We start from the raw sequence: 13,281 nt of genomic DNA, 5'->3' as shown, positions 1-13,281 counted from the left end.
CTACGCAAAGCCACTTATTTCCAGAAGGAAAAGCTGAAGGTATTGTTCTCAGTAGCATAAGATCAAGCACAATTCACTGCACGCTCAGGGCAGCACACTTTCACTAAACAGGCAGCCAATCAGTCAGTAAAAGATAGTCAAAGGTCCAGAAAAGAAAAAAAACATTATGGATAGATATATATATATATATATATATATATATATATATATATATATATATATATATATATATATATATATACACACACACACACACACACACACTGTATATATATTACTGGGTCTATAAAAAAAATGTGAAGACGCAGCTAAATCTGTGATTCAGATTTAGGTCCTGGACTAAATAGAGCCTAGCTGAAAGAAATTCATTCCACGTTAATTAGTTTGAATGTGAATATTTCTGTGCATATTATTTCTAATTAAAAATGAGAATTAACTCATTGAAATTAAAAATATTCTTTTTATTGTGATATTATTATATTATTATTATAGTTATAGTGACAGTGGATAGTCAGGAAAGGGGGAGAGAAAGAGAGGGGATGACAAAGCAGCAAAGGGCCACAGGGCGGATTCAAACCTGAGCCGCTGCAAAGGACTCAGCCTACATGGGGCGCACGCTCTTACTGGGTGAGCTAGAGGCTCCAAGAATATTATTTCAATTGAAACATTGTTCCCAATTGAAAATGCCAATCGTCTGCTTCACTCACCTCCAATTTTGGCATTATAGGCCACACCTACACCACACACTCCGTTGTCGGCTGCTGCTGCCACTTCTCCTGCACACCGGGTTCCATGTCTGGGGAAAAAAAGGAGAGAGGAAGATTACAGAGAAACAATTTACACATCAAGGAGGAGCATCACAATAACTCTACCAAATACTGACAGCAGAAAAGCAGCAATTGTTTGTACTGTAACTTCCTGAACTGAGGTGGGCCTTCAAACAATACTGTAGCTGAAGTGATGCTAAAAAATACAGCACAGTCAGAAGAGAAGCATTGACCCAGTGGCCCTTTTGTGACGGATACTTGTGTCTGAGTTTTAACAATAAGAGCCAAAGACCCTGAAATTCCTTTCCCAATGAAAATATCTTTTCATTAGAGGACGTACTTACTCCTTTCATTAGAGTACTTTTCAGAATTCAAGACTTACTTACTCTTTTCATTAGAGTACTTTCAGAATTCAAGACTTACTTATACCAAAGCAGGCAGCAACATAAAATGACTTACAATAAAAAAGTATCAGGGACGCACTAGATATCTTTTTCACACAGGACAAAAAGCACCAACAAGCAAATGCCGGTGTAAAAACTTCACTGTCTGTACTCTATTAGAGTACCACAATTATACATACAAAGGAAAAGGTGCAGTGTGTATTGAGTGAGTGAAATTGTCACTTGGTGATTAGATGAAAAAACAATTTCCCCTACAACTTCAATGAAGCAATATTTTGATTAACGGCTTCATGCGATGAGCGACGGGGCCCTTCAATAATAATCTTCTGCCAGAGTCTGAGCAGTTTGGGTTGTTTCACATGAGAGATTCCCATGGTTGTGTTTCCATCTTATAATTAGTATAGTATATCATAGTTACTGTATATAGTTTGACAGTTGGTAAAAAAGGTAATGTTGCGTACGTCCGTGCACCAATCAGGTTTTAGTAACATTTGTATCATGGACACCCACGCAGGACCCACAGCCCCAATGAAGCAGATTCAATTCTCAATAATAATAATAATAATAATAATAATAATAATAATAATAATAATGACTTTGATTGTTGCTTACTGTTTTGTAAATACATTTTTTTTATTCTAATGAGAAATAAGACAAATGTTCTATATAGCATGTAGAAAGCTTGAGATCTATGAACCTGAGAGGACAATAGTAAATATACATCCACAGTCCTCTTCTGTTAAACATAGACACTTCAGAGAGCCCCTTATTTCACCTCTAGGTTTGACCTCTACTCAATGTCTCAGAGAGAAATATTGGAACTCTTTTCTCCTGTTGTACGCACTACACGGTTACAGGGCACGGCCGCTTTTCAATCTAAAGTAACTGAAGTGAAACCTGAGGGCAAACACCTGTCTCAAACTAACTTCACCTTGACAGTCACTGGCCATCCAAATGAGATATGAGACGTTATCGATGTACATGAATTATTCACAGAGTCCCTCATTAATACCTTCAGGCTTCAACCAGTCTTGAGTTTCAGAAAACAGACAGATTCCCCATGGAGCGTTGTCTAGATGTCAAATCCACCAACACTGCACAAACAAAAAAAAACTCCAACCCTCGCTCCCCCAAAAACGTGCTTTATCAACTACAGATCCGGTCTTATAAAAGACAATGAGAAGTCTAAATTGAAACTTTTATAGCTTTGCATCATTCTAGGCCAAACAAAAAAAAAAAGCCATCGGTAGTGAAATGGATTTCATTTGTTTCATTAACTTCGGGGATTTAAGCGGTGTGCTCAGACTGCAAATGGATGGAGCAGAATGAGCATTTGGCATTTAACACAGGTCATTAAGATTGTCTCCTGATTACAGTGCAGATATCTGATCAGGAGGTGTACAGTACAGTTTTTCACACCCATTTCTGGGATGTGCGGTGTGAATGTTATCAGATCAAAGCTAATTACATCCACAGCTTTTTTTTGGAAAAGCCCCCAAAAAATGACTTCCTTTTTGATCTCCCAACTTCCCCCAATGATGACGCAGAGGACAAAGTCATTTCACAGGGTCAGAGCACAGCTACGCCTCCAGCTGGGATCCTGATTAGACTCTGCGTAGCTCTGTGATATATTACACACCCGCTAATTCTCAGTTTTGTTCGCTTTAAACACATTTTCAGCCGATGATTGCTGCTGTTTTCTTCCCTTTTCTTCTTCTTCTGTCTTTTTTTTTACTAGTTCAAGACTTACAACATCAAACAAGAAAAAAATAATATGGAATAAACAATGTTGCCTCCTAACAAATCATTTATTACATGACCTGTCAAAAACTACAAGCATTAAAGTGATTTTTAAACAAGTAATCAACTGGCCTGACAGGGCATATTTTTCACTGATGGATACGCCCTTACACAAGGACCTTGGCCCAACATATGGCAGTCATACATCACAAATGCAATTAAATGATCATCACTGCTATCAAGAGGTTAAACTACATTGCTTTACTGCTAACTAGCTTGAATAAATGGCAGCAGTTGATAGACAGTTGACGGCTCCCTCAAGAACAATACGTACTCAGGGGTTAAATTGGAACTTATTATGTGGGGAGGCAATTTCTTAGCAGTGGTATGCAGCGGCAGGCAGCAGTTTTTGTGAAAAATCCATCAAACACCATAATGACCCATTAAGCATCAGAGAATCATTGTAATTCACAGGCACAAATCAATCCATTTGTCTGATTATCAAAGAACCCTCTAGCATATTAAAAAGCTGGAGACGTAGTCCACACTTCAGACATTCAGCTCCCAGGTATGCTGATCTCTGTACAGCAGGACATCTCTGCGTGTGAAGTGGCGAGCAGACCTTTAAGGGAGCATCTATTGTTTAATCAAAGCGCTATTAGAGGCACAGACCTGCCTCCTCATTACATCTTAGCTCACCCCTGCGCGCCTAACAATGTCTGACTGACTGGCTACAAGCTTGTCCACAAAAGTCAATCACGTTATTATGTGGCAAAACACTAGAGAGTGGGTGCTGAATGGTGTCTGCCAGTCATTTACAGCCAGAAAAACAAAATGTGTGCAAGTGACTAGTGAGAAGACTGTTTAATGACATAGAGAAAGCTCGGCATGGGTGCTACTCAGGACAGAGCACAATTTCACCCGCTGCATTTTTATATTCAAATGTGCCTGCTTAACATAAAACATAAAAAACAAAAGTAGGAGAGATCTGTATTTGAAGACATACAAAACACTAAGTGCTTCTTCTGTAATTGAATGTAGCAGTGGGTCACTGGTGCACACCATTCTCCATTTTAATGTGTCACGTTCCAGTGCAGGTTTCAATTTCTGAGCTATTTCTCCTCGGAACTTCTACCTTAAAATAATAAATACATCTTTAAGTTAGCACTTGTTGGTTTAATTTGAAGTGTAGGTACATTGTAAAGCAATTTTCATGTCATATTTGCTTTTACAGTGTTGTTAATTTTCTTGAGGTAGAACACTACTGAATAAACTGAGGAAAATGATTCTCATTTGATGATGAGAACACATTCTTTCACTGTATGTTAATACACAAGCCAGGGAGCCTGCGACCATCCACACTGGCCAGAAACACACATAGTCAGCACCATGGCCAGCCAGATGGCTTGGTCCAAAATACTACATGCTTGCAATGTGCAAGCATGTAGTATTCAAATAGCAGCTTCAAATGTTACTCTCAATGTTGTTCAAAATGTTGCCTTTTGAAACAAAGATGCTCTGATTATGTGTCTGGGAAATAAATAGTCTTTTTCTGAATATCAGACCAAGGAGCTGCGGCCACAGATGTGATGCCAGACGGGGGATTTAGCCAAGATGGACAGAGTCAACACAGAGCCAAGGGGCCTGGAAAGACGTTAATTGAGAAGCCGTCCACACCAATATGCAGCTGTTGTGAATACTATCGGCATGTGCACATGCATGTGTGTGCAAATGAGTGATTGGCCTGGATTGAATCCAACTAAACCAGCCAGACAGCTTAATATACCCAGGGAGGATCAGGCGTTCCAGAGCAGACAAAAGGGTTTTAGGGGAAGCCACAGTTCTATCTGTCAAATGTCCATGAAATGAAATGATTTCTGAGACACTTTGCTGAATGCCTCCATTCTTTATCCATTTAAAATAGATTGGAAGAGGTGTCAGACACGACGATTCCCTGGGTCACGCATGAGTGTAGTTTGAAAAGTTAAAGTTTATACAAAAACAAGAAAACACTTTAAAAATAGTGCAGCCCTACGTCGGAGAACAATCACAGTGAATAAATCATTAAAGTGTGAGTACGGAGGATGGCAAAAACAACATGCTTTGTCTAAAAGACCGGCTGTAGAGAACAAATCCAAAATAAAAGGCAGCTGAACTAGAGACTATCTATTCACACAGCCAATGTGACCTGCCGTATCTTATCAGAAGGAGCAAAGGGACAGGGTGAGGTAATGCTTTTATCTCTCCTCCTCAGGACAAGGCACCATATTCGGTCAAGTCATTGCCCTGCCATTCACTGGAGAATGTACACATCACCCAACACAATCTCTCTTGACATGGTGCAATGCAACAAGAGATCATACAGAGTCAATATACTGTACAGTGCAGTTTATTAATGTACAGTATGCAGACAAAGTCAGCAATTATATACTCAAAATTCTACATTGCAAAAACAGCCTCTGCTTATTCGAAGGTGACACACATTTTGTGTCACTTTCAAACAGGAAAACGGGAAAACTATGTACCTTATCTTTTTGAAGTGTGGGTCGAGTTCCAAAACCTAAATTTCCCATAATGCAGCTTGACAGCCTCTTTCATTAGACTCTATCTGCCTCATAAATTCCACTTCTTTCAAACTCAAAACCTCCAGTTTATTACAACTTTTAGAAAGCTCCTCCAGAGCCATGAAAAGTTACTTTATTTTAACAGGCTGAGAAGTAGTAGTCACTGTGATGAATTAACTGAACTCAGATAAAATCGGTGGAGTGCCCATTTGAGCTAAATGAGTAGACCCAAACAATTCAACAACAGTTGCACAGTTCTGTAGGTGTTACTACCAGCAGATGAGTAAGAAAAGCACATTGTTTCTCGAAGCTGAAAGGGCATACGTCCTCATTCAGCACAACAGAGAGACGTGTTCTCTAGCACTGAGAATTTATGTTAACAGATGGTAGATGGATATGATCACACGTACACACTCATATAGTATTTGGGTTGTATAGAGCATGTGTGCTGTATATGCATAATTGGATCTCTCTCTTAGCACAGCTCTGTTGGTTGGTTTATATTTGTTTTTAGAGGGACTAAATAGGGTCGTTTTATTGGAACTGCCAAAAAGATTAGGGTATTTTCTGCTCAGTTGTGGCCTCAGGCAGGTCTGTTCAAATGGTTACACTGGAGTGTGAAGTGGAGATCTCTTTATTGTGTCCTCGAACACAGAGGAGCTGTCTACTGCCTTGTAGAGAAGATAATCACTTTGTTTAAAATTCCAGATTTTCATGTATTGGGTTTGTTGAGAAAACCACCTACATTAAATCATTTTAATTTCTGGCTACTTACATTGATGAGCCCTTTTCTTAATTTTACAATACAATGAGCAGTGGCAAAGAAACACTTTGGAAAAGTTGTCAGTCCATCTTCCGGAAAATATAGATAGACACGGTAACTGTAATAACTATTCATGCCTATAGGCAATCAGAGTTTTAAATCCATCTGACTTACATATTCTTATGTGGGAGTAAACTCATGGGGACATAGAAGGAAAAGAATCTAACTCTACAACGAAGGGGGCCAGAAATCAAAATGCACTTTTTACTGCGAGGCAACAGCTACGCTACTCTGAATACAATTCATCACTCTGCTATATGGAGCAGTATGATATAGAAGGAGGAAATAAACAACGTTAACAGGGCTATTGTGGATAGAATGCCAAATACCCAATCATAAAGTATCTAAAAAGGATAGTTAGGAGAGAGATGTACATTGACTCTGTGTGGGTTACTGAAAACAAACTAAATACAGTCTGTCAATCACTGCAGAATGTTAAAAGTTATAACAGATGGCTTAAAAGTGATCAAAGTAACCTAATTGAAAAAGAAAGTAATTGCTCAACATTGCCTAGCATGTCTGAAGTGGACTATCTTCACGCAGACACTACTGCTTTACCATCCCATTCAACAGTATTCAGTAAGCTAAGCAGGGTAATACTGACTGACTCCAGGTGGTCAGACTGCCACCTCCAATCCACATGGGCATGACCTTGTGGAAATGTTTAGAAAATAATGGCTTTCAATCACACCCAATCCTTTTCTTAAGCAAAGATTTTAGTAGGAAAGCAGACAGGTTTAAGAGTGAGGTCCCTGCCAACATACTCCAAAAAATGTCTGCCTGGCTGTCTGAAAATAAACACGCTGTCCCCGGCAGAATAAACAAGACGAGGGGAGGCAGAATTACATTATTCAGGACTGACAAAGGCTGGCGGGTTTGTAAACAATAATTGATAAACCCAGTGTAAACAGTGGAGGGCATTTATCTACATCGTGTGATGGCCAGAGTAAATAGAGAAAATATATATATATATATATATATATATATATATATATATATATATATATATATATATAATATATATATATATATACACACACACACACACACACATATATACACACACACACACACACACAGTATTGTAAATGTTCATTCATAGGCATTGGGGAACTTTCCATAAGAATGCAATGCTATTAAGCGAACTGAAAAAACACCATGCCTATCTCTATGTATGGTGAAGGCTATGTGATGATGGGGGGCTATTTTAATACCCAAAGCCAAGGGAACTATTAAGATGCATAGTATCCTGGATCCATGAAATAACTGGCCTTTAAAAATAAAAATCTGCCTGCCTCCATGGGAATTTAACATGGACGTGTGTATATTTATTCCCTCTGTATTTAAAAAAAGAACACTTATGTATTTACAATACATTATTCATTCACAAAGAAAATTGGTGTCCTTAAAAGGTTGTATTTGCAGATTTTTTAATTAAGGCATTAACATCAATTTCCAAAAGATGTTTTTTTATTCCTCTTTTAATCAACTTTGGCATGGGTGTGTAAACTTTCTCAAGCCACCGTATGTATGTATGTAGTATGTATGTATGTATGTATGTATGTATGTATGTATGTATGTATGTATGTGCGTATACTGTATATTGTTTTCCTACTGTGCTTTCTCTGTTCACATTGCCAGCAGTCCACCTTAGAGTCTGAGAAAACGTGTGCCAAGAGGTCAAGGCTCAGAATGACAAATGAAGTCTGATAATAAGGCTTACACATGTTTTCTTTTCACCACGGTACACTCACTCTTTACTGTTTACTTGTGTATCTACTGGCTAGAGTGCATGTTATGCATGCATTAGTGGACTGAGAAACAACTGCCTCTATTCAGTACTTCACACACTAAAGTTGGTCTATTTAAAAATGTCTTCTGCTTCTTAAACCACCAAGGACAAACTATAGCTCTTTTGTAAAAAAAAAAAAGCATACTGAATGCTGTTGCTTGAGGAATGCCAATCACACACAATGTTGTGTTCTGAAATATGTCTGCAGCAAAGTCAGTGCAGCGCGGTGCGACCTGCTGTGCCAAACACTGTAACAGAGGCAAAAAAACAGACGACGCAGGAGGAAGCCGTCTTCTTTGATTTGTGCTTTCCTTCAGTCTGATTTGTCCTGTATCACACCCTTGACAACTCAGGTTTATTTCATGCAGTGTGTGTACAGAAGGGTTGTGGATTTGCAGAGCAGAGGACAGGCATTCCCATTTGCATTCACATACTTAAATAGCAAACGTCTCAGACTTTAGAAGCCACTTGTCTGCCAGCGTTTGGTCAACGACACAGTGCCCACAGATAATACTTAATCCCTTTGCCATTTTCTGGTGTTGAATTCAAAGTGGAATGAGACTTATTTTCTATCAACTAAGTACACAAAATACTGCACGATAACACATTTTGAATGTTGTGTTAATAGTGAGGCATATAAACATTTAACCTCGGAGTCTGTAGCGGTCACTTTTTGATTTAAACAATATGGTTAGATAACTAAGTATGAAAGTAAATCAGTTTTATTAGATTTTGAAATTGAAAAGCCATTGAACTTTTAGCAGTGGATATTAATGCACTGAAATCAGGTATCTAAATTTTTTTTGCCTCTACATTTACCATTTAGAATTCAAAATTCATCATTAAAAAATTCAGAATTCAAAAAAAAAAAAAATCAATGTGCCAAATTTAGATGCAAAATACAATGTTTTAAAATTCAGTGTTAACATCCGGGAACCCAAAGAAAAGTAATTTATATTAGGAGTTTGCCGTAGTAGCTTCAGCCAGAAACCATTTTGTCTGCTATTTCATCACTGAATTAACTTTTGAGACATTTTAATGAGAGAAATCAACTGTGTATAGTTTGAATATGAGCAGATACTTAAATTAGTGACCAATTTCACATTTGTTCTATGTTGTCGGACTTGAGAAGCTCCAGCAAGGCGACAGGTGGTTATCTGCCTAACTGGCAAGAAATCGCTGATGAAGGATGAAGATCTTTAAAAAAAATATTGTACTGAGTGCAGTTTTTGGAACAATTTGTTAACATTCACTAATTTTAATGATTATCAATGCTAAAATTTCAAATAGAAAATCTTTACAAAAACATTAAATTTGATTAAATTAAAAGCGTCCTCTGGTGTGAGGGACGTTAGAAGACATCTTTGTTAGCTGGAGTGCTAAACGCGAAGATACTGAGCAGTAGCTGGTGTGCTAACGCGCAGAAATAGCCTTACCCTGAAACGGCTAGGCGGGTAACACTCCAGTCTGTGGAGAGACCGAAGAGTCAAAGCGTGTCAAAGGCAGCTAGCGCTCGACGACGGAGAAGTTAAGCTAGGATAACGCCGGTCTGTAGACAGTTAAACTAGCTAGCATGCACGACAGAGAGATATGCTTCGAAGCGAGAAGAGGTTTTAGAATGGAGTCCACGTTGTAGCGTAAGCTATTTCAAGGTGGATGGACGCACCTGACGCATACACTCGATCACCAGCCAATCAGGATTGGCGTAATGAGATAAATGCTTCTGAGGACTCCGCAGGGAGGCGTATCCCATAGCGAGACATCAAAGCAAATGCTACGAATGAGAACTGTTTGGCACAACAAGGTATTCAGCTCCTCATACTGTATACCAGGCAGCGAGGTGGGACAGGTAAAAAGAAAAAGTGGGATGCCTGTCCAACCTTGACAAATGTCATAAGAAATCAATAATTGAATGGAATGAAATAATGAAAAAGATGTGTCTCTATTGCAGCAACTGGTGCAGGTACATTTAACATTTTTCCCATCCAGTGTATTTCTGCTGAAGAAGCACAACTTTCATGGTCAGAGAAACAAATAGCCATGCGCCAACAATGACAAAGCAATTTGATAAGGCAAGAGAAGCGTGCACACATATCTCTTGGTCTTTCTCAATGCCATCAACCAGATTAACCACCACAGCTCTTCCTTCATCTTCCCAGCCTTAAGTTTAAGTCACTTTAGCATTTGTTTCGGTGGCGATGGGTTGATTTGGACTGAAGGGCACACAAGGATGCGTAGCATGCCAATCATATTCCAAAAAAGGCTGTTGCTACCACTCTTGAGTGAAAAGTCCCTTACAAAAGCTAATAGCTCTCCACAGGGAAGTTAGAGGAACAGAGACAGTATAACAACCTAAAAGAACAAAAATGTAATCACCACATCAAAGCTCGCACCCACATTAAAGAACTGAAAATCGGCACAGTAGTGTGCCGTTCTGATGTGGAATGAATATGATCTGATGTGAATATGGTAGCAGTTATAGACATGGCACAGCAAGGTAATGATCTTTGAGATCTTTTGATGATCAGTTTTATGAGAGAATGTACTGTATAATTGAGTATGACTTAAACTAAACTTTTACTTTTTTAATTGATTTATAGCGATCCGCAAGTTGAAAAATGTTTATTTTTCAATATTTCATTGTTTAGATCAGTGATTGAATTGTATTTATTTAAATCCACACAAAATAATTGGATACAGGATGAAGACATTGTCTCCAGCCTGAATGACATTTCTTCTTTGATGTCCACATACCATCTGAAACTCAAGCTTTCAGGGAAGGGCTCTCCTACCCAAGACCTGACTATAACAATTGAAAACTCTGTGGTAGTCCCCACCCAGACTGCTAGGAACCTGGGTGTGACCCCTGACGACCAGCTCTCCTCCACTGCCAACATTGCTGCAACTACCCGATCGTGTAGATACATCAACATCAGAAGGACACGTCCCCTTCTAACAAAGAAGGCGGCTCAGGTTCTGGTTCAGGCTCTAGCCATCTCACTTCTAGACTACTGGAACTCCCTCCTGGCTGGCCTGCCTGCATGTGACATCCGGCCCCTGCAGCTTACTCAGAACGCAGCAGGTTGACTGGTCTTCTATCACACTACACCGCTCCTCCACTACCTTCACTGGTTACCAGTTGCTGCCTGCATCCGGTTCAAGACACTAGTACTTGCATACAGGGCCACAAAAGGACCAGGCCCAGTTTACATCCAGGACATGGTTAAACCCTACACCCCAGCCTTCCCACTCCACTCTGCATCAGCCAACCTGTTTGCTGCCCCCTCACAGCAAGGGACAACTAAACGAAATCTCAACTGTTTACTGTCCTGGCTCTAAATGGTGTAATGAGCTCCCCATTGACATCAAAGTGGCCAAAAGCCTACACATCTTCCACCGCAGGTTAAAAACACATCTCTGATAATGATGATGATGATGACGAAGATAATGATATTGACCAGATACAGGACTGCCCTCTTGGTGACGGCTTTAGAAATATATAGTGTTCTGATTTAATGACAAGCTGCGGACAGGGGGTGAAATCATTCTTGTTATTCTCTTCTCTAACCTCACCCTCTACGCCCACATCAAACTGACATAATGGTGGAAAAAAACTGAAAACACTGACATGATGAAACACAAATGGATTACCTGCTTGGCCAGACTTCAACCAGCCTTCAACTTAACCTGCACTCCTTTCAACAATATCTGCCAGAGCTGCCAACGCAAGACTACAGAGCATCTAAAAGGATAAACCCAGAGATGAAAATTCAAAAATAAGCCTTGCGTGTCATCAGTACAAATGAACTGGCCTTCATGGCAATGAAAAATGCCCGCCCCCAACAATCCTCTGCTTTTTGTTGTCTTATGAATATATTCATATAATCTCATTGTGAGGGGGTTGTGGGCATTACTCTCTGTTGGCATGTATTACTCTATAGTGATTTACATAACTCATTGGATATAATTTGTCCACAATTCAATCCAAACACTGCAGCTCCAAGCTTTTAGACATACAGACACACCCTTGCTTTTCACACCATGCCCATAAAATGATCCAGTCCGAGATAATTACTTTAGCAATTCCACTGACATGAGTAGTAGTGTATGCAAATCTGTTTTTTTATGTGTGTTTTAATGTGTCCAGTGCAGTTGAGTTCCATGTGTATGAGTCTTTCTGAAGTAAAGGCATGGTGGGGCAGTTGGGGAGGTGAAGTGAACCAGAGGCAGGGAGTAATCCCCTCCAGTAGTGCTTTGTTTCATCAGCTGGACAGAGTGGGATCTACTTTACACTGACAGAAAAGGCTGGGGTCGCTCTGCATGGCTGCTCCGGCTGTCGGCAAGGACAAGAAACAAGGCCTCTGCTCAAAAAAACTGCTGATGCTACTGTAGCCTCTTTTAAGATGAATAAACACTCTTAGAATGACAGAAAAACACAGAAAGTGAGAAAGAAAGTAAGAAAGATAGATAGATAGATAGAACATCTGCAGAGATTCTCATACAAGAGTTTCTATAACCCCATGAAATCTCATTAAAGCTGATTTCGCTTCTCCCTCTGACCGACTGTGCTGTGCTTTGAAACCCCAACTAAGGAACAAAAAACAACAACAAACTACTACAAAAATACTTGGTGGCAGTTGTCCCAGAAAAGAAAAAAAAAGAGAGAAAGAAAGAGAGATTTGAGACAAATCCTGCTGTGCTTTCAGAGGCTGGATGTAGCTTCTCATCTGCTCCTGGGGGATTGGACTAAGGCAGAAGACCATGGTGTTTGGAGAAAGGGGGAAAAGAGAGGAGATGAAGGTTTAGGATTCGCCCTTGCTGGAGCTTTAGTGTTTCATCACTAAATTGGGGCAAACACGTTTCAATGGCTGGAAGGGGAGAGAATGATTTACTGAAGGCATCTGAACAAGTCTTATTAGCAAGAAATAAGGGGCTGGGGAGCTGTATGGGCGGGACCTTGAAATGCCGCTACAGCAGCTCGGCTTGTGTACTGAAGCAAGACAAAACAAGAAAGAAAATAAAGGGAACAATCTTTCAAGACATTGCAGAATGACTGCACCAGTGATTTCAAACTTTATATAATTAGTTTCACAACGTAAATTCTTCAGCCAAAAGCACTGGGCCAAAAGCTGTATAGACTTGGTGCTTTCTCACCACGTCATTCCCTGTCCACTAACATTTAGAGGAGACT

The 13,281-nt window shown here is 39.6% G+C and overlaps 1 protein-coding gene across 1 annotated transcript in view; it reads right to left on the bottom strand.

Annotated features, from left to right (window-relative positions):
- furinb (furin (paired basic amino acid cleaving enzyme) b) overlaps window positions 1-13,281 on the bottom strand; it is a 75,872-nt gene that overhangs the window by 17,401 nt on the left and 45,190 nt on the right. Inside the window, exon 7 of the mRNA XM_032523620.1 lies at window positions 708-796. Coding sequence (XP_032379511.1) covers window positions 708-796 — 89 coding nt within the window. The remainder of the gene's footprint in view (window positions 1-707; window positions 797-13,281) is intronic.

This window comes from Etheostoma spectabile, chromosome 8, assembly GCF_008692095.1.
Source record: "Etheostoma spectabile isolate EspeVRDwgs_2016 chromosome 8, UIUC_Espe_1.0, whole genome shotgun sequence".
Classification (NCBI taxonomy): domain Eukaryota; kingdom Metazoa; phylum Chordata; class Actinopteri; order Perciformes; family Percidae; genus Etheostoma; species Etheostoma spectabile.
The sequence above is the reverse complement of the archived record's forward strand: the minus strand, read 5'-3'. Positions and strand labels throughout refer to the sequence as shown.